General features: G+C 45.0%; 1 protein-coding gene across 1 annotated transcript in view; it reads left to right on the forward strand.

Annotated features, from left to right (window-relative positions):
- RAB3B (RAB3B, member RAS oncogene family) overlaps window positions 1-13282 on the forward strand; it is a 65235-nt gene extending 51953 nt beyond the window's left edge. The window contains exons 4-5 of the mRNA XM_032416831.1: window positions 1264-1388; window positions 12114-13282. Of these exons, the coding sequence (XP_032272722.1) occupies window positions 1264-1388; window positions 12114-12301 (313 nt within the window). The 3' untranslated portion in view covers window positions 12302-13282. The remainder of the gene's footprint in view (window positions 1-1263; window positions 1389-12113) is intronic.
- The last annotated feature ends 3799 nt before the right edge of the window (window positions 13283-17081 follow it).

Genomic DNA, 17081 nt, shown 5'->3' on the forward strand with positions numbered 1-17081 from the left:
ATGTGGGGCTCAATCCCAGGACCCCGGGATCATGACCTGAGCTGAAGGCAGACATTCAACCGACTGAGCCACCCAGGTGCCCCAAGAAAAGCAATTTTTTTTAAAGGTTTTATGTATTTACTTGAGAAAGAGAGAGAGAGAGCGAGTGAGCAGGGAGGTGGGAGGAGCAGAGGGAGAGGGACAAGCAGACTCTGCACTGAGCTGGAGTCTGATGCTAGGCTCGATCCCATGACCCGAGATCATGACCTGAGCCAAAATCAAGAGTCAGTTGCCTAACCAACTGAGCCACCCAGACGCCCCTACAGAAAAGTATTTTTAAAAAGTTTCATAACCATCCTATGTGAAGGAAACCACTGCTGACATTTTGGTTTCTACAAATAATCACCATCTGAGGCCTCAGTGAATGTTTATAAGTCACAGAGGAGGAGGAGGGAGAGGCTAGCTGGGCCTGAGAAAGCCTGGGAAGGCTTCTCCCAAGGAATTATGAGATCAGCCCTGGGCCCTGGGGGATGAGTTAGTGTGGGGAAGGGACTCCCAGTCATGCCATGGAAGAACATTTTGGGCAAAGGCACAAGCCATGGAAGAGCATTTTGGGATGGGAGAGAAGTGGGAGGAAGTGGGATAAAGCTACAGAGACAGGATGTGAATGGTCTTGAACACCTGAGGGATCTAGACTTCATCACACTCTAGTCAGGGGGCCAGAGGAGAGTCCTTTTAAGAAAGGACTTACCGTGGTCAGATAGATGTTTTAGGGATGCCTGGGTGGCTCAGTCAGTTAAGTGTCTGCCTTTGGCTCAGGTCATGAGCCCAGGGTCCTGGGATGGAGCCCCGCATCGTGCTCCCTGCTCAGCGGGAGGCCTGCTTCTCCCTCTCCTACTCTCGCTGCTTGTGTTCCCTCTCTCGCTGTCTCTCTCTGTGTCAAATAAATAAATAAAATCTTTAAAAAAAAAAATAATAAATAAAATCTTAAAAAGAAAAAAAAAGGATGTTTTAGAAAGAGCTCTCTGCCCAGTGAGGAGAGGGATGGGCAGATGTATTAGAGGAAGGCTTCTGGGAGCTGGGTGAGGTTTGCAAGAAGAGCTTATGGGTCAGCACCTGTGACAGCCAGCTGGGGCAGGCATCTGTCTGTCCTCAGCTGAGTTCATTGACGTAACTTGGGTGTAGCAAGCCCCTTGGAAGGGAAACCATGTCTTCGAGTTTTGCAGGGTTCTTTCCAGCGTAGCAGGATGTCATTAACACAGTCCTCTCTCTTTCTCTCTTTAGGGCTACTCAGATCAAGACCTACTCCTGGGACAATGCACAGGTTATCCTGGTTGGGAACAAGTGTGACATGGAGGAAGAGAGGGTTGTTCCCGCCGAGAAGGGCCGGCTCCTTGCAGAGCAGCTTGGTATGGGCACAACATATGTATATGTGTACATGTTTACATGGGAGTGTGACATTAAGGGTGTGTTGTGATTGTGAATTATGTGCATGTGTGCTCTGTGTATATTGTTTTATATTTGTGCCATGTGCATGTAAGCTTTGTGCTAGTGAATTTTAGGTAATTTGTTATTTACGATGTGTATATTTTGTTACATTGAATTAATAAGTATAATTTAAATTCACGAATTTTTTTCACCAGTTCCTTCCACAAAGGCTTTGAGGTGTTTTATAAAAATCATCACAGTGGGGCGCCTGGGTGGCTCAGTTGGTTAAACGGCTGCCTTTGGCTCAAGTCATGATCCCAGGGTCCTGGGATTGAGTCCTGCATTGGGCTCCCTACTCAGCGGAGAGAGCCTGCTTCTCCCTCTCTCTCTGCCTGCCGCTCTGCCTACTTGTGCTCTCTCTCTAGCTCTCTGTCAAATAAATAAATAAATTTTAAGATTTTATTTATTTGACAGAGAGAGAGAACACGAGCAGGGGGAATAGGAGCAGTCGGACCTGAGCCGAAGGCAGACACTTAACCGACTGAGCCACCCAGGCACCCCCAAATAAATAAAATCTTTTAAAAAAATCATCATAGTACATCAATAAAAAAATAAGAAAATTGGAGTAAAGGGAAAACAAAGTTAAGAGAAAATAAGAGGAGGCGGGGTGAGATAAGTGGGTATGTTTTAAGTTCCCAGGCATGTGTAAGAGTTGGACCAAAATATTGGCTTTGAGCTTCCTTACCAGCCATGCAAGGCAAGAAACATAATCAAATACACAGTCTTGAGATGGTCCTTAAAATAAAAAACCCATTATTCAGAGAAGCACTTCTCTTGTGCAACTGTAAAGCAGAGTCTGTGTGCTGGATGTGACAATGTCCTTAATATCAAACGTTCTTACAGCGACCACAACGTTACGTCTTAGAATTTCCCTCAATGTAAACTGATGTTTCTTTACCAAAACACAATTCACAACAAAAGTAATTGTATGAAGGGATGAAACAGTGTGGTTTAAGTGATGCTCTGGCATTTTCCAAGGTTAAAGCACTTTTATCTCTGTGCTTCACTGAGACCCAGGTGCCTCAGATGTGTCTCAATGGCCCCACAGCAGAACTCCGACCAATACTTGCTTCAAAGAGCAGCTCCTTGCCTTGCCTTGCCTTTCTTTTTTAAGATTTGATTTATTTACTTGACACAGAGAGACACAGTGTGAGAGAGAGCACAAGCAGGGGGCGCTGCAGGCAGAGGGAGAAGCAGGCTCCCCACTGAGCAGGGAGCCCAATGCGGGGCTTGATCCCAGGACCCTGAGATCATGACCTGAGCTGAAGGCAGACACTTAACCAACTGAGCCACCCAGGCTTCCCTCTTTTTTTTTTTTTTTTCCTTTTTTTTTCCTTTCTTTTCTGTATTGGGGTTCAATGTAGGATCACCTCAGAGAAAACTTCCCCAGAAGAAAGGATATATTGCTTAACTTTTAGCCAGTCTCCCTAAATATGTCTCATAACCTAGGTGTTGTAAATATTGAGGAGTAGGGACTTTAAAGTTATTTTCTCTGATGGTCTCTGAAGTATAGATATTTGGGCTTGTAGGCGGGCAAACTCTATAGTATACAAATGTGAGTTGTGTATGGTATATATTTGTATTATGCGTATTATGAGTACGTGTGTGGGAGAGTGTCTTATACTTCTTTCTTCCCTCCCTTATTCCCCAGGGTGGCCTGGAATAGAAATTAGCAAACTGTAGGTGTTTAATAAAGAGGGAGGTTGGGTTATCTTGGATCTTACTGTTCTTTCCCCATCAGGGAAAAAAAAAAGTGCCTCTACCCGTCCCCCTGGTTCAAAGAGCAGTGAGCATGTGGTGAAGCATACATTTGGGTGACCTTAGGTATCACTTTATGCCTTCAACCTGCTGTCCCCAGGGAGGCTCCCAGCACTTTCCCTGGAGTGGCTACACCCCATCTGTTTAGAGCGCTCTCTTCTACTCCCCACCCCATTACCCTCAACCAGCCGGTAAACCTCCACTCACTTTTCAAAACAGCTCACGCTCTGAAGCCTCTCCTGGCCCCCAGAGCTCTTTTCTTCGTGCCCCCACCTCACACACAGCAGACACAGTCCCAATCACACTTGGGTGCGCTTGTTTACTTGTCCATCTCCCCTCAAGTTCCATGAGGACAGGAAATGAGTCGTTTATTTTTGTGCCAACAGTGCCTACTTATATGGCCTGGCACTGAGTAGACACTGCAAAAATATGTTTTGATTAAATTTTATTTATGTTAAGTATTTGGCTACTTCATTTTATTTCAGTCCAATTAAGACTTCCTGAGTGCTACTCTCTGCCAGGTACTGAGCTGTGAAATAGGATCACACGCCCCTGTCTGAAGGACAGAAACAGTGATACCCCGAGTGATCAGTGTGATAGAGGGATGTGCTGGGGCTTGGGGGGGCCCAGAGGAGGCACCTAACTCAGTGGGGATCAGAGAACATGATGCCCAAGCTGAGTCTTGAAGACAAAAACAGGAGCAGCCAAGTGATGAGGAGAAGCAAGGACATTTCAGGGGAATAACACTGGCAAAGGCAAGGAACAGCATGTGTGTTCAGGGAACTATAAATCATTGACTGTGTGAGTCGAGAGTAGCATTTCCCAAAAGAAAGACTTATGCCACTGGAAGTGTGTAAGATGATTTCATGTATGTATTGGAAAAAATATATATAATCAGCATGTCAAGCCCTTAGAATTAAACAAGACTAAGTTTTAAAAGGTGTACTTGGAAAAAATATAATTGGCATGCCAAGCCCTTATGACTAAGATTTGTTAAAAGTGAATTGGTTAAATATTTATTAGGTATTTACCTTGTGCCAGGCACTATTCTAAGTGTTTTAAAGTATTACGCAGTTAATTTAATCCCCCTGGAGCCCTCTGACATACTTACTTCTCTTATCTCTAAATTGTTTTTTTTTTTTAAACAGATGAGAAAACTGAGGCACAGAGAAATTGAGTAACTTGCTAAGGTCACACAGCTAGTAACAGGTAGAGTCAGAATTTGAACCCAAGCAGTAGTCTGGCTGCATAGCCTGGGCTCCTAACTACTTAACCTCACTGCACAGTAAATATGGTAATAGGTGATACATATTGATCCAGGTATTATATGATATGCTGTGTATTAATTATTTCACTTAATTCTCACTATAACCCTTCCAGGTCGATACTATAGGGTATGTCTAATACTCTGAAAAATGAAGTTCAGAGGGGTTAAATAATTTGCTCAAGTTTATGCAGTTAAGAAGTACTGGAGTCAGTTTAGATCTATCAAATTTATATAAGAATATAGATGAAGTCAGATTAATTCTTAGTGCAGGGTTTAGGGAGGCACTTAAAGTAGGCCTTAATGAATAGGTCAGATTTTGGGCAGGTCATAGTAAACCATGTCTGTCCTGCACAATTTCCTGAGCTTTCCTCTGTTGCTTACCAATATTTCCCTATTTAGAGACCTACCTCTCTTGCTAGACCTCCAGAGCAACAAGGTTATGTCTAATTTGGTTCATTATCCTAAGCACCCAGCATAGGTTGGATATTCATTCATTCATACATTTATTCACTTATTCATTGAGCACTTACTCTGAGCTGGGTTCTGTCTTGGTACTTGGGATATAATAGTGAATGAAACAGCTATGATACTTATTATCATGGAACTAATGGAAAAGGGACAATAAATAATTATACAAATATATAACTTAAAATGTTTTAAATAGACAAATTGAATGGTGTGTGAATTGTATCTCAATAAACCTGTTAGAAATTGTGATAAGTTCTGCATGAGTTAGGACTCTTGTTATGACAAGTGATAAAATCCCAAACCAAACTAGCTTCAATTTTTTAAAAATAGAATTTATTAGCTCATGTAGCTGGAAAGTCCACTAGACTCAGGATTCAACTGCACTTCCCATTTCTCAACTTTGCTTATCCCTTCAGCCTCCTTCCTTCTCCAGTCAAACTCTGCATGAGGAGTAAAATGGATGATGGAAGCTCCAGATTCATATCTTCCCAACTCCTGCAAAAAAAGGCCTTCTGTGTCCCAACCACCACATATCAATGTCAGGGAAGACTATGATTGGCCACCTGTGAGTCATGGGCCTGTCCCAGTGGCTGAGGAGGCGGGTATGATAACCTATAGTGTCGCCACAACTCTTTAAAATAGTGATTCCCTAAAGGAAGGAATGGTGGGCAGATAAAAGTAACGTAAGTTACAAGTGCTATGAAGAAAGTGAGAAAGAGAAACCTAATTTTAGACTGGAGAATCAAGATCTTCTGAGAAAGTAACACTGAAGCTGAGAACTAAAAGATGAGAAAAAGTTAGCCAGGCAAAGAGTGGGTGTGTGTGTGTGTGGGTGTGGGTGTGTGTTGGGGGGAGGCAGAGGGCCATATTCCAGATCAAGAATAGTCCTAATGTGGGGTAGAGCTTGAAGCACTCATGATATTGAAAGAAGCCCATGCCACAGAGACTAGACAATCAAGGGGAGAGTAGTGAGAGGTGAGAGTAGAGAGGTAGGCAGGGGCCAGTTCATAAAGGATCTTGTGGGCCATGTTAAGAATTTTTCAAGGATGTGATCAGATCTGGGAACAGTGAGGGAGGATGCTCAGCTTTCCTCATCCCCACATCAGTCCTATCCCTCTGCTATGCCGGCAATTAAGTAAGTTTCAGTGGTCTGCTGGTCACCACAGTAGTGCCCCTTTTCTGCTTTATGGGATTCCTCTTCAGGACTCCCTTTCCTTTAGCTTTTCTCAGCTCACTAGGCCAAGACTAGTGATATGGCCAGCAGCTAACTTTTTGTAAAGTTGGGAGTAGCAGCAGGCCGTCAATATCCTCAAAGTTCCTGGGACGTGGGTGAGACTGTGGAGTCACTGAGGCAAGTGGATCTTTGGGAGACTGAGGGAGTTTCAGGGACTCCTGTTCTGAGAAGCATGGCATTTTAGGGCCTCTGCCCTCCTGTGCCCCTCAGAAAGGGGCTTCTTGTTCCTTCCCTAGATCTGAATGCGAATGGGTCTGCCAAAGCCTAAAGGATAGTAAAGGAGAAATGCACTTCTGCCTACAAGGGAAGGAGAGACTCATTTACAATGTGGTTTTGGAACACACACATACACTCACTCCAGCAAAGTATAGTGAGAAAAGCACCAGACTAGGAGTTAGGAGGCTGGAGGGTTTTATTCTGTTTCTGCCACTAGTTTACTATGTGACTTTGAGCATCTTGTTTCCTGTCCCTGGGTCTTAGTTTGCCCACCGGAAAAACGGGATTCAGATTTGTTGAGTGGGAAGGTCCATTTGGCTCTATCCCTCTTTGATTCTATGATTTCAATTCACATAATTCCTACTTATCACTCGGACTCCACAGACCCTTGTACACTGTGGTGCTTATTTTAGGTGTCCGGAGAACAACTCTGGACAGAAAGGAACACAGTGAGTCCCTGGCCAAATCATCAGTGACCAGAGGGACATGAGTTGAAGATTGATACATGACAGAGATGGGAGGTATCAGAGCGAGATAGAAAAGGAATTTGAACATAAAAGTGGAGGAGAAGTGTTCTGGGCAGTATCAGGATGAGGAGAGGTGAGTTCAGTTGGTTATGAGTTTTGAATAGAATTCTGAGGTCAAATTCAGGAGTAGGTAGTGTGGACAAACTGTAGAGGGGTCTGTGGCAGCTGCCTGTGGACAGGATAGGCGAACATGATCATGGCGGTTGGTGTGGATTATTGTTCTGAAGCCAATTAGAGGGAGGAAAGGATTGAGGGCTAGTCTGATTCATTTGTTGTCATCTTCCTGACCTCACTAGGTTCTCAGCTCCTGAGAATCCTTATTAATGAACCTGAGGAAAAGGTTACCATCTGGGCCTGCTAATGAAGGGCCTTCCAGAAGTCTGACAGTCATTGGGTGGGTGTACATTTGGGGTGGTTCTGCTAGGAAAAGAGACCCATGAGCTGGCTAGGGCCATGAGCTGGTTATTTGAATCAGAGTTCCCATACCTTGGGTACCTTGGAGATGACAGTGACGACATCTCCTTGGCATGACATATGAGCTCTCCGAGTCTCCACAAGACTTACTGCCTCATCTCTCATCACTGTGAGCTTTCTGCTCGAATGATAACAAACTGCTATGGTCATTCTGGCATATACCAAGGCTGTTTTTTGCCCCATTAGCTGTGCTCATGCTGTTTCCCCTGCCTGGTACGCTACACATGCATGTGCTCACACATACACTCACAATCACCTGTGTTTATCTAGCTGATATCTGCTTAGGAATCACCTTGTCCAAGAAGCTTTCCCTGGCCCCCAAGACAGTTAGGTGCCTCCTCTTGTGCCCTGCTAATCCCCTCACTTCCCACCATCCCAGCATTTATCACTGTACTATTGTCAGTGTGTCTGTTTCCCACACTAGACTAGGAGCTCCTCGAGGGTAAGAACTACTGATTCACCTCAGTGTCCTCATGCATGTTCAGCTGAGCTCACATGACCCCCACTGTCCACACCCTCCATGCTCATTCCCACCTCCTTCATTCTGTTCATCAATCGACACTCACCAAGCACCTATTCCTCTGGCTAGTGCTGGGGCTCGGATGAATGACATGATCCCTGCTCAGGGAGCTCCTTGTCAAATGGACTTCTACCATGCAGGGTAACATGTGCTATAGCAGAGGGAAGCACAGAGGAAAATGAAGGGGCTGTATCTAAGCTGAGTCCTGAAGAATGAGAAGTTAGTTAGGTAGAGTTTTGCTCAATTCTAGCCTTAAAGTCTCCCCTCTCCACCAACTTCTGGAAGCCTCCTCCTGCTCTCTTCCCCTGCCACTCTCTCCCCACCGCATTCCTGCACAGCCTCTGGTTTGCTCTACCTGGGTTAGAAATGTTATAGTGTTCGGTCACTGTTCCAACTGAGAGCGAGACAAGGGGACATAAGGGATAGAGCCCTGGCTTATGCCCATCTCTGAGTCTAGGTTTTACTATCTGTAGATTACAAATAACTCCTGCTTTGCCCTACCCTACTCACAAGGTTTTAAAATTGTATTTTTGAACTGTTACAGACTATGCACATGTGAGGGATTGAAACTCTGATTAGTGTGTCTTTTCCACGATCAGATTTGGTCTCCCTTTGTCCCTGGCTCTCAACAAAAGACCTGGAACAAAATCAGTGTTCATTAAAGACCTGTTTTATTGACTGGCCCTGAATGATGAGGAAAAAGGTTTCCCTAAAGGCCCTGGGTGTAAGGAAGCTGGGACTAAAGTGAGCTAGGAATATAAGGAAAAGGGAATGAACATGTCTCCCACATGCCAATCATTTCACATACTTTAGTGCATTTAATTCTTATTACCACCCTTTGAAGTAGGTAATATTCACCCCATTCTACAGATGAAGAAATAGAGGGTGAGAGAGATTGTGACCTTGACTAAGGTCACACAGCTAGTAGCTGACAAGAGACTATATTCAAATCCAGGCTATATGACTCCTGGGCCTCTTCCCACTGCCCACCTGTACAACATTGCATGGCCTCCCCTTGGTGCCAATTCCTCAGAAGGGATTTGTGCCCCCGGCCTTGACTTATGTCCTCAACTTCATCCAAACTGATAGTTAAAGCCTATTTACTTCTTTACCTGTTTGCCCCTTTCCTAGGCAAGCAACATACTTCCTCCACCTCCCCAAACATTGTCATTTATGATAAGCCAGTCAAAGGCCAGAGAGTCAATTTTTATGATATTCATTAAGGAAAACATGCTGGAGGGTCTCTGAAGCTGACTGGGTTTCTATGGCTTGCAGATAATGAACCAGCAGCCACCTCCTTCTTTATCACGTGGCCACAGTTAGGGCGCACTTCTGCTGCTGGCCTTTTTCAGGTTAGGAAATGAGCCACAGAGAGGCTGTCAACCAGAGGAGGCCTGGGAGGAGCTGGGAGTGCCTTCAAGCTGAGATGGCAGGGGAAGAAGAACCTCGTTTGTACCTGGGGACTTTAGCCCTCTCTGTGGACAGTGGGCTAATAGGGAGAAGGAGGGAGGGGAAAGAGAGCCCCTCCTTTGTGGGAAAAGACGATAAAAGGAGAATGGGATGAAAAGGAGGTGAGAGGAGCCAGACGAAAGTAGAGAAAAAGCAACTGTCATTCCAACGGCAACTTTGTACAGCAGTTTATCCACGTCTCACTCAATTCTCCCCATTGCTCTCGACAGAAAGGCACTGTGGCTATTCCTACTTGACAACTGAGGAGTCTGAGACTCAGAGAGGCTAAGGGATTCAGAGAAATAAAGTGACTTGCCCGGGGGCACCTGGGTGGCTCAGTCGTTAAGCATCTGCCTTCTGCTCAGGTCATGATCCCAGGGTCCTGGGATCGAGTCACGCGTCGGGCTCCCTGCTCTGCAGGAAGCCTGCTTCTCCCTCTCCCACTCCCCCTGCTTGTGTTCCCTCTCTCGCTGTGTCTCTGTCAAATAAATAAATAAAATCTTTAAAAAAAAAAAAGTGACTTGCCCAGATTCAGCCACTGTGGTAGTCAGATAAAAGAAGAGGGGTCCAGGGGTGCCTGGGTGGCTCAGTCAGTTAAGCGTGGACCCTGGGATCGAGCCCTGCATCAGGGCTCCCTGCTCAGTAGGGAGTCTGCTTCTCCCACTCCAGAGAAGCTCCCTCTACCCCTCTCCCTGTTCAAGCTCACATGCGCTCTCTCTCTCTAATAAATAAAATCTTTAAAAAAAAAAACCCAGAGGGGGCCAAAGAGACTTGTAAAGAAGAGAAAGATATGGTCAAGAAAGGAAGGAAATTGAAAGGGAGAAAGGAAAAAAAAATAAAGAGGGGAAGAGAAGTGGGAGACAAGGCTGTGTATGGACTTGGAGCCAGTCAAACCCAGATCTAAACCCAATTTCCACTAGTAGCCATGTGACCTTGCATAAGCTATGCAATCTCATTTTCTCATTTATAAATTGAAGATGATTATATTTCCCCACAGGCTGCTGTGAGGATTAAGTAAAATAGTATTTCCCAAGCTCCTGGCCTAGTGTCTGACATTTAGTAGGTGCTCAACAAAAAGAATCCCAAGGAGAAAGTGTGAGGAACGTAAGGGAAAGGAAGGAGTGACATGAAAAAAAAGGGAAGAGAGAAGCTTTTGAGGAGAAAAAAAGATGGGCCTGGAAGGAAAAGAAAGAGAAAGATAGATGGACAAAAGAGGAGGGAGGAGGCTGGGGCAGGGACATGCAGAGAAGGACTGGCCTCCAACTGGCCAAAATTCCACAGTTGGGAAGCAGCCACTTTGTCTGAATCAGGAGGGCCTTTCTTATGTCTCCCAGGACAACCAAGTTCTGTTCATTGTCACAGAAAGTGTCGTTAAGGATCTGAAGGTACAAAACAGACAAGAATATCTCACACTTCAGGTGCAGTCCTCCAGGTGCCTTTTGTGGGGTTTGTGTGGGGAGGGAGAGATACAGGGGAATTCCAGGGGGATCTAGGGCGGAGGAACCTCAGGGAGTAGAGATAAGCCAGTGTGTCTGGGGTGGAAAGGGCAAATGAAGCTTTGCTTGTTCATTGTGGATCTTGGGGTGCCTTCCAGATCCTAGACTAGAGCTGAGTAGGCTGCGGTGAGTGGAAGGCAGGGGAAAGAAGAGGAAAACCCTAGTCAAAAAGGTCAGAGCCTGGACTTCTCACACTGGTTCCTCTATTTATCTTGGGCAAGTCAGCTTATTTCTCTAAGCCACAGTGTCTGCCTTAGTGAAATGGAGAGGGTCTGCCCAGACATTCCTTCTCCTGGGGGTGACTTGAGGATCAGATGAAGTAATGGATGTGATAAATGCATTGGAAAACTGTGAAGTGCTATGTACAAATATTGAAGTATTCAGTCTTTCAGAAAACACCTAATGAACCCCACTCTGTATCAGGCACAGCACTATACACTTTACCTGCATTATCTTGTTTAATGAGGTAGGTAAAATTATCCCTATTTATAAACCAGGGAATTGAGTCATAAAGAGAATTAGGTGACTTGCTGGGGGTAACACAGCTGGCCAATGGTAGAACCAGGATCTGTCTGACTCTACAACCAGTGCAGGTAATCCCTGCCCTGTACCATCTATTTATTTATTTATTTTTAATTATTTTTAAAATTTTTTTAAATTTTTTTTTTTTTTTAAAGATTTTATTTATTTATTTGACAGAGAGAGACATAGTGAGAGCAGGAACACAAGCAGGGGGAGTGGGAGAGGGAGAAGCAGGCTTCCCGCGGAGCAGGGAGCCCGATGTGGGACTCGATCCCAGGACCCTGGGATCATGACCTGAGCCGAAGGCAGACGCTTAACGACTGAGCCACCCAGGCGCCCAAAATTTTTTTAATTTTTAAAGGTTTTATTTATATATTTGAGAGAGAGAGAGAGAGAGAGACTGAGTGAAAGGGAGAGAGCATGAGCAGGGGAGGGGCAGAAGGAGTGGGAGAGCAGACTCCCCACTGAGTAGGGAGCCCGATGCCGGGCTCGATCCCAGGACCCCAGGACCATGACCTGAGCTGAAGGCAAACGCTTCCCTGACTGAGCCACCCCAGGCGCCCCTGTACCATCTCTTTAGAGCAGAGTCCTCTGCCATGAAATTAGGCCTCCTTGCTTCACTCCTTTGCACTGGCTATATTAATCCAGAGTGGTCTGGCCAGGGGGCATAAAAAGGAAAGGATAATCCTTACTGTTACCTCTCTTCTCTCCTTAGGGTTTGACTTCTTTGAAGCCAGCGCCAAGGAGAACATCAGTGTGAGGCAGGCCTTCGAGCGGCTGGTAGATGCCATTTGTGACAAGATGTCTGATTCGCTGGACACGGACCCCTCCATGTTGGGCACCTCCAAGAACACCCGTCTCTCGGACACCCCACCGCTGCTGCAGCAGAACTGCTCGTGTTAGGCAAGGCCCACCCTCCTGATCTCCCCTTCTTGTGACCCCACACCCACTCTGCTTTCCCCATTACACTCTGTCCACCCCCAGCCCCAAGCAGGCCGCGTTGCCACTGACCTTTGCCTGAAGTGGAGGCGGAAGCATGCCCCTTGAGTTCTCTGCAGATGGCCCCGCTAATAGACACCCAGTCCTAGACTAACAGCCAGGTCACAGCATGGGTAGAGATTCACTTTACAAAAAAAGACTCCATCTTACAAAGGGTATTCACTTCAGGGACTTGGAAAGTGAGTCTCTTTTCTGCCTTTAAAATAAGATTTCCTCCATTTACCAAAATTTGACACACGCACACTTTTTAGGGCCCGGCCAGCTGGGTAAGTGCGGCCCACCTGCACAGCTAATCATGTTAAAGAAAACGTCGTCATACACAGCATGCTTGTTTCATATCAGGCTCCCTGTGGGGCTTCCTCTCACTGCAAGCCAAGCTTTGACTCTCAAAGCCTTATGCCTGTTACCACGGATGCCCACAGGGCCTGGGGCAGTTGCTGTGGTGACAGGCCAGAGCTAATCTCCAGAGAGCTCAGACTCTCTAATGATGCTGAAGGAGCAAAGGCTGAGTCAGAAATATTCTTAAAAGAAGTGATTATTCCCTGCAAAATGTCAAAGGTTCCTGCTATATAAAAGAGCAGGAGAGTGAGCTCAAGAAAGACAACGAGAAAGAAAAGAGAAACACAGGCAAGATAAAGGAGCAGGTCATGACTTTCTGATTTTGCTGCTTTCCTTCTGGTTCTTAACTGTGGGAACTCCATGAAATTGGTCTTTGTTTTTTAGACTCCCAGAATTTGAAATATTTAGAGCTACCTAGTCTGACTAGTCAATTTCAATCTTCACATCTCTGATAAGTGGCTGCCAGGCCTCACAACCAAATCTCTTTCTTCTTCTTCTTCTTTTTTTTTAAAGGATGTTATTTATTTATTTATTTAGATAGAAAGACCGAGCAGTGGGGGGTGGGAGGGGCCTATGGAGAGGGAGAGACTCTCTGGCAGACTCCCTGCTGAGCATGGAGCCCAACTTGGGGCTGTAGCCCACAATCCTGAGATCATGACCTGAGCCAAAATCAAGAGTCAGATGCATAATGACTGAGCCACCCAGGCGCGCCCCCCAATCTCTTTCTTCTAAAACACACCTTCTAGGCAGGGCTGGGAGCTCATTGTCCATACCACCTTTGGGCAGCTCTTATAATCAGAAAGTTTTCCTTGCTTTAAGCTGAAATCTGTCCCCTGGAAATTCCTCTTCCTCTTCTCACCCCATTTATCCCAGCTTTGCTGTCAGAGACCTCACAGTCCAAGGTCCTTCTGCCCCTTGAAACCCTCAGATGATCTGAGAACAGAAATCATGACCTCTGCCCTTTCTCTAAAGTTCAGCCATTCTTCATAGTGTCTTCCCGCCATCCTGCCCTTTCTTCCAACCCATCTTTCAGTCACTCCTGAGTAGTCTGACTGGTAAATGTGATTCAAAGCAGAATAAATCTAAGGGGGCATGACCCTGACAAAATTGGGAAAACTGAACTCAGAGGTCCCAATCCCAGACTCATTCTCCTGGGAGTGAAATCTTAGTTTCTACTGAAGAGAGGATGTGAAACCACTCCTAGTGGAAACTGCTTAATTAAACACCTGAAGGGAAAAACTAAGCCAAAATCAAAACCACAAAAAACCCTCTGACACACCAGAAACAAACTGAATGGATTCTAGCTTGTTTAGACATGGCAGATGTTTCGTTTTTAGCTGAAATAATGACATGGAACTAGCAGTGATTCCTGAAAATCTTTCCTCCCAGGCCTGACCCAAATCCCCAGCTTCCCCCTGCACTAACATGCCACCTCAGAAGTTGGTGGGGGAAGGGGGAGAGGCTCTACCAAATTTTTTCTCCATTTCAAATGCATCTCATTATCCTAGGAAAGTGCATTAACTCGCATAGGTCCAATGACTACATAAAAGGATGCTCCAGAGTTAGCCTGATGGGGATGTTGCTTTCTTTGATGCAATGCACAGGATAGAGCTTTGGACTTTGGAATCAGGAGTCCCGGACTCTGCCCTTAAATCAAGTGTGACTCTGGATCAGTCACTCCATCTCTGAGTCTTGATTTCCCACCTATAAATTGAGGGGGTTATTTGGGTAATCTTTTTTTTTTTTTAAGATTTTATTTATTTATTTGACAGAGAGAGACACAGCGAGAGAGGGAACACAAGCAGGGGGAGTGGGAGAGGGAGAAGCAGGCTTCCCGTGGAGCAGGGAGCCCAATGCGGGGCTCAATCCCAGGACCTGAGATCATGACCTGAGCCAAAGGCAGATGCTTAACGACTGAGCCACCCAGGCACCCCTATTTGGGTAATCTTTAAGGTCCCTTCTAGTGCTAGTAACTGTGACTCTTTTTTTCATCTTTATCATTTCAGTTTATCTGCAAAATAAACTTAAGAGATGAGGATTATCACCCCAATGTCATTGTAGGTAACACTGATGTCATGCTTACTCTGTACTAGGCATTGTTCCAAGCACTATACATGTATGATCTTATTTATCTTCTCAACATCTTTGTGAGGGAGGCACTATAATCAACCTCCTTTAAAGATGAGGAAACTAAGGTACAAAAAGATTCTCTAGCTTGCCTAAGGTCACATAATGAGTAAATAGTACAGCTGGGGTTCAGACCCAGGCAGTAGGCTCCAAGGTTTACGCTCTTGACCACATTCTATACTACATTTTTAATAAATAAACTGTGACCCAAAAAGGTTAAGGACGTGACCAAGATGCTACAGCTAGCGAGTATTAGAGCCGTGTTAGGATTCGATCCCAAGGCCATCAGATTCTAAGTCCACTGGAGAAAAAACTTACGTCTCTTCTCTATTAACAAATCGCTCATCTATTCAGACTAATCCAGGTGGTGGATGTCTAATGCTTCTGGAAAGGAGTCAGGCTCTGAGGCAGCCAGGTCCCAAGAGACTGAGCAGAAATTGTCCGGTGTTTCTCAGGTTCAAGTCCCTGTATCTGCCTTTGTCAAGTAATTCTTACCTAGCTCTCAATCAGTGCTTTAAGCAGCCTCCCTGCTCTAGCAATGGGGCATTTTGCAGGAGTGACTTGGTTAACTTCCTTGACCACGGAAGAGTGTGATCCCTTATCAGGCAGTGGTTCTAGATGTGCTTTTTACACTGTCAAGTCAATGCAGGTCAGGCACAATTACTATTTTTCTGCGCAGTAACACCCATCCACCCTAGTAGTGGGATTTCAGACTGAGCTCTTCATGACCCATGGTTATTTTAGGACATATATCCAATAATCTTTTCTTTCATCTTGGATATCCAGGCAAAGATTGAAATTTTTACTTAAAAATTGTTAAATTCTTTAAAACTCAGGAGCCAGTGTAAGAGAGCAATTTTCTTGACAACAGATAGAATCAAGAGTTAAATGTAATAGTGGCAAACTCTTCTGCTGGGCATCAAACAAGCAGAGCTGCTTGCTAGATGGCAATTCCCCAGCCCTGCTCTGTGACCTTGTTTCTGCTGCGTGGAAGGCAGCAGCTTCCAGCTGATTACAGTGCAATGTTCATCAGTCACGGTAATAGTGCAATTAGCCACCAAGGTTTAAGCTGCAGAGTATGTTAGTGGCAACTTGTCCCAGTTTTTATCTTGCTTAACAATCCAAATAAAGATTTAAAAACAAAAAAACTCTTGACCTCAAAAGAGGCAAAAGTAGGCCAAATGTGCAATACAGTATTATAGCTATTTACAGAATCTGTTTTAAATGCATGTGTACCTGCAAATACAAAGTGATTTGTGACTTACTGTTGTCTCCTCAGTCTGTAGCATTAATTAACTCCTAGGAGCAGCAGTGGGGTAGAGTGTACTGAATGGCCACAGACTTGTCAAATATTAGATCGGGAAGGGAGCTTAGAGAAAATCCTGTCCAGGCTCTTCATTTTACAAAGAGGAAGGTTGAGGTCCAGGGAGAAAAAGAAAATTTCCTAGGGCGACTCTGAGAGTATATTAGTGATGGAGTCAGGACTCAGTCTGGATCACCTCTACATAGACATTTATTTATTCCGTATCTACTGTGGGCTTGGTGCTGTTAAACACTAGATAAATGTATATTAAAACAAATGATCCCTGCCTGCAAGGTACCTATAGTCTAATGGAGGTCCTGTTTCTAAAATATTACCCCAATTTGACAGCCAAGGAAACATAGCCTTGGAAAAGTTAAATGTTCAAGTCACTTAGTAATATCATTTGAATTCACTTCTGTCTGACTCATGCTCATTCCATTGTCTCTCAGATGAAGGGTATTTGGAGTGGTGGTAGTGACAGGCTCCAGTGTCTCTGTTGATATTGTTTAATTAACTCTGAGAGTCCTTGGTCTCACAATTACTTTGTGACTGCCGCCTTGTAATGTCCACAGAATGATATAAATATCCGCCAGACCCAACTTTCCCATTCACATCACCTGCTCCTGCTCCAAAGCTCTTTGCTTGGGTATCAAGGTTCCTAGAGTGTCTTGAGGAATGTTTGTTGGAGTTTGTTTGCCAATAGTTTTGGGGTAAGGAGAAGGAATTACAGTAACCAGTGTCCTGGGATCTCATTGATTTCAGATTCTGCATCTCTACTAAGTTATCCCTGATTACCTGCCACAGTTGGAGGATCAGCCTGTGCCTGGGATTGCATGCAAGAGACAGGCCCATGAGATACGAATACTGTTAAGTGATGTTTTTGAAGGCCTTCATCCCTTATATGAAGTAGGCAAA

This window comes from Phoca vitulina, unplaced genomic scaffold, assembly GCF_004348235.1.
Source record: "Phoca vitulina isolate PV1807 unplaced genomic scaffold, GSC_HSeal_1.0 scaffold2, whole genome shotgun sequence".
Lineage (NCBI taxonomy): Eukaryota > Metazoa > Chordata > Mammalia > Carnivora > Phocidae > Phoca > Phoca vitulina.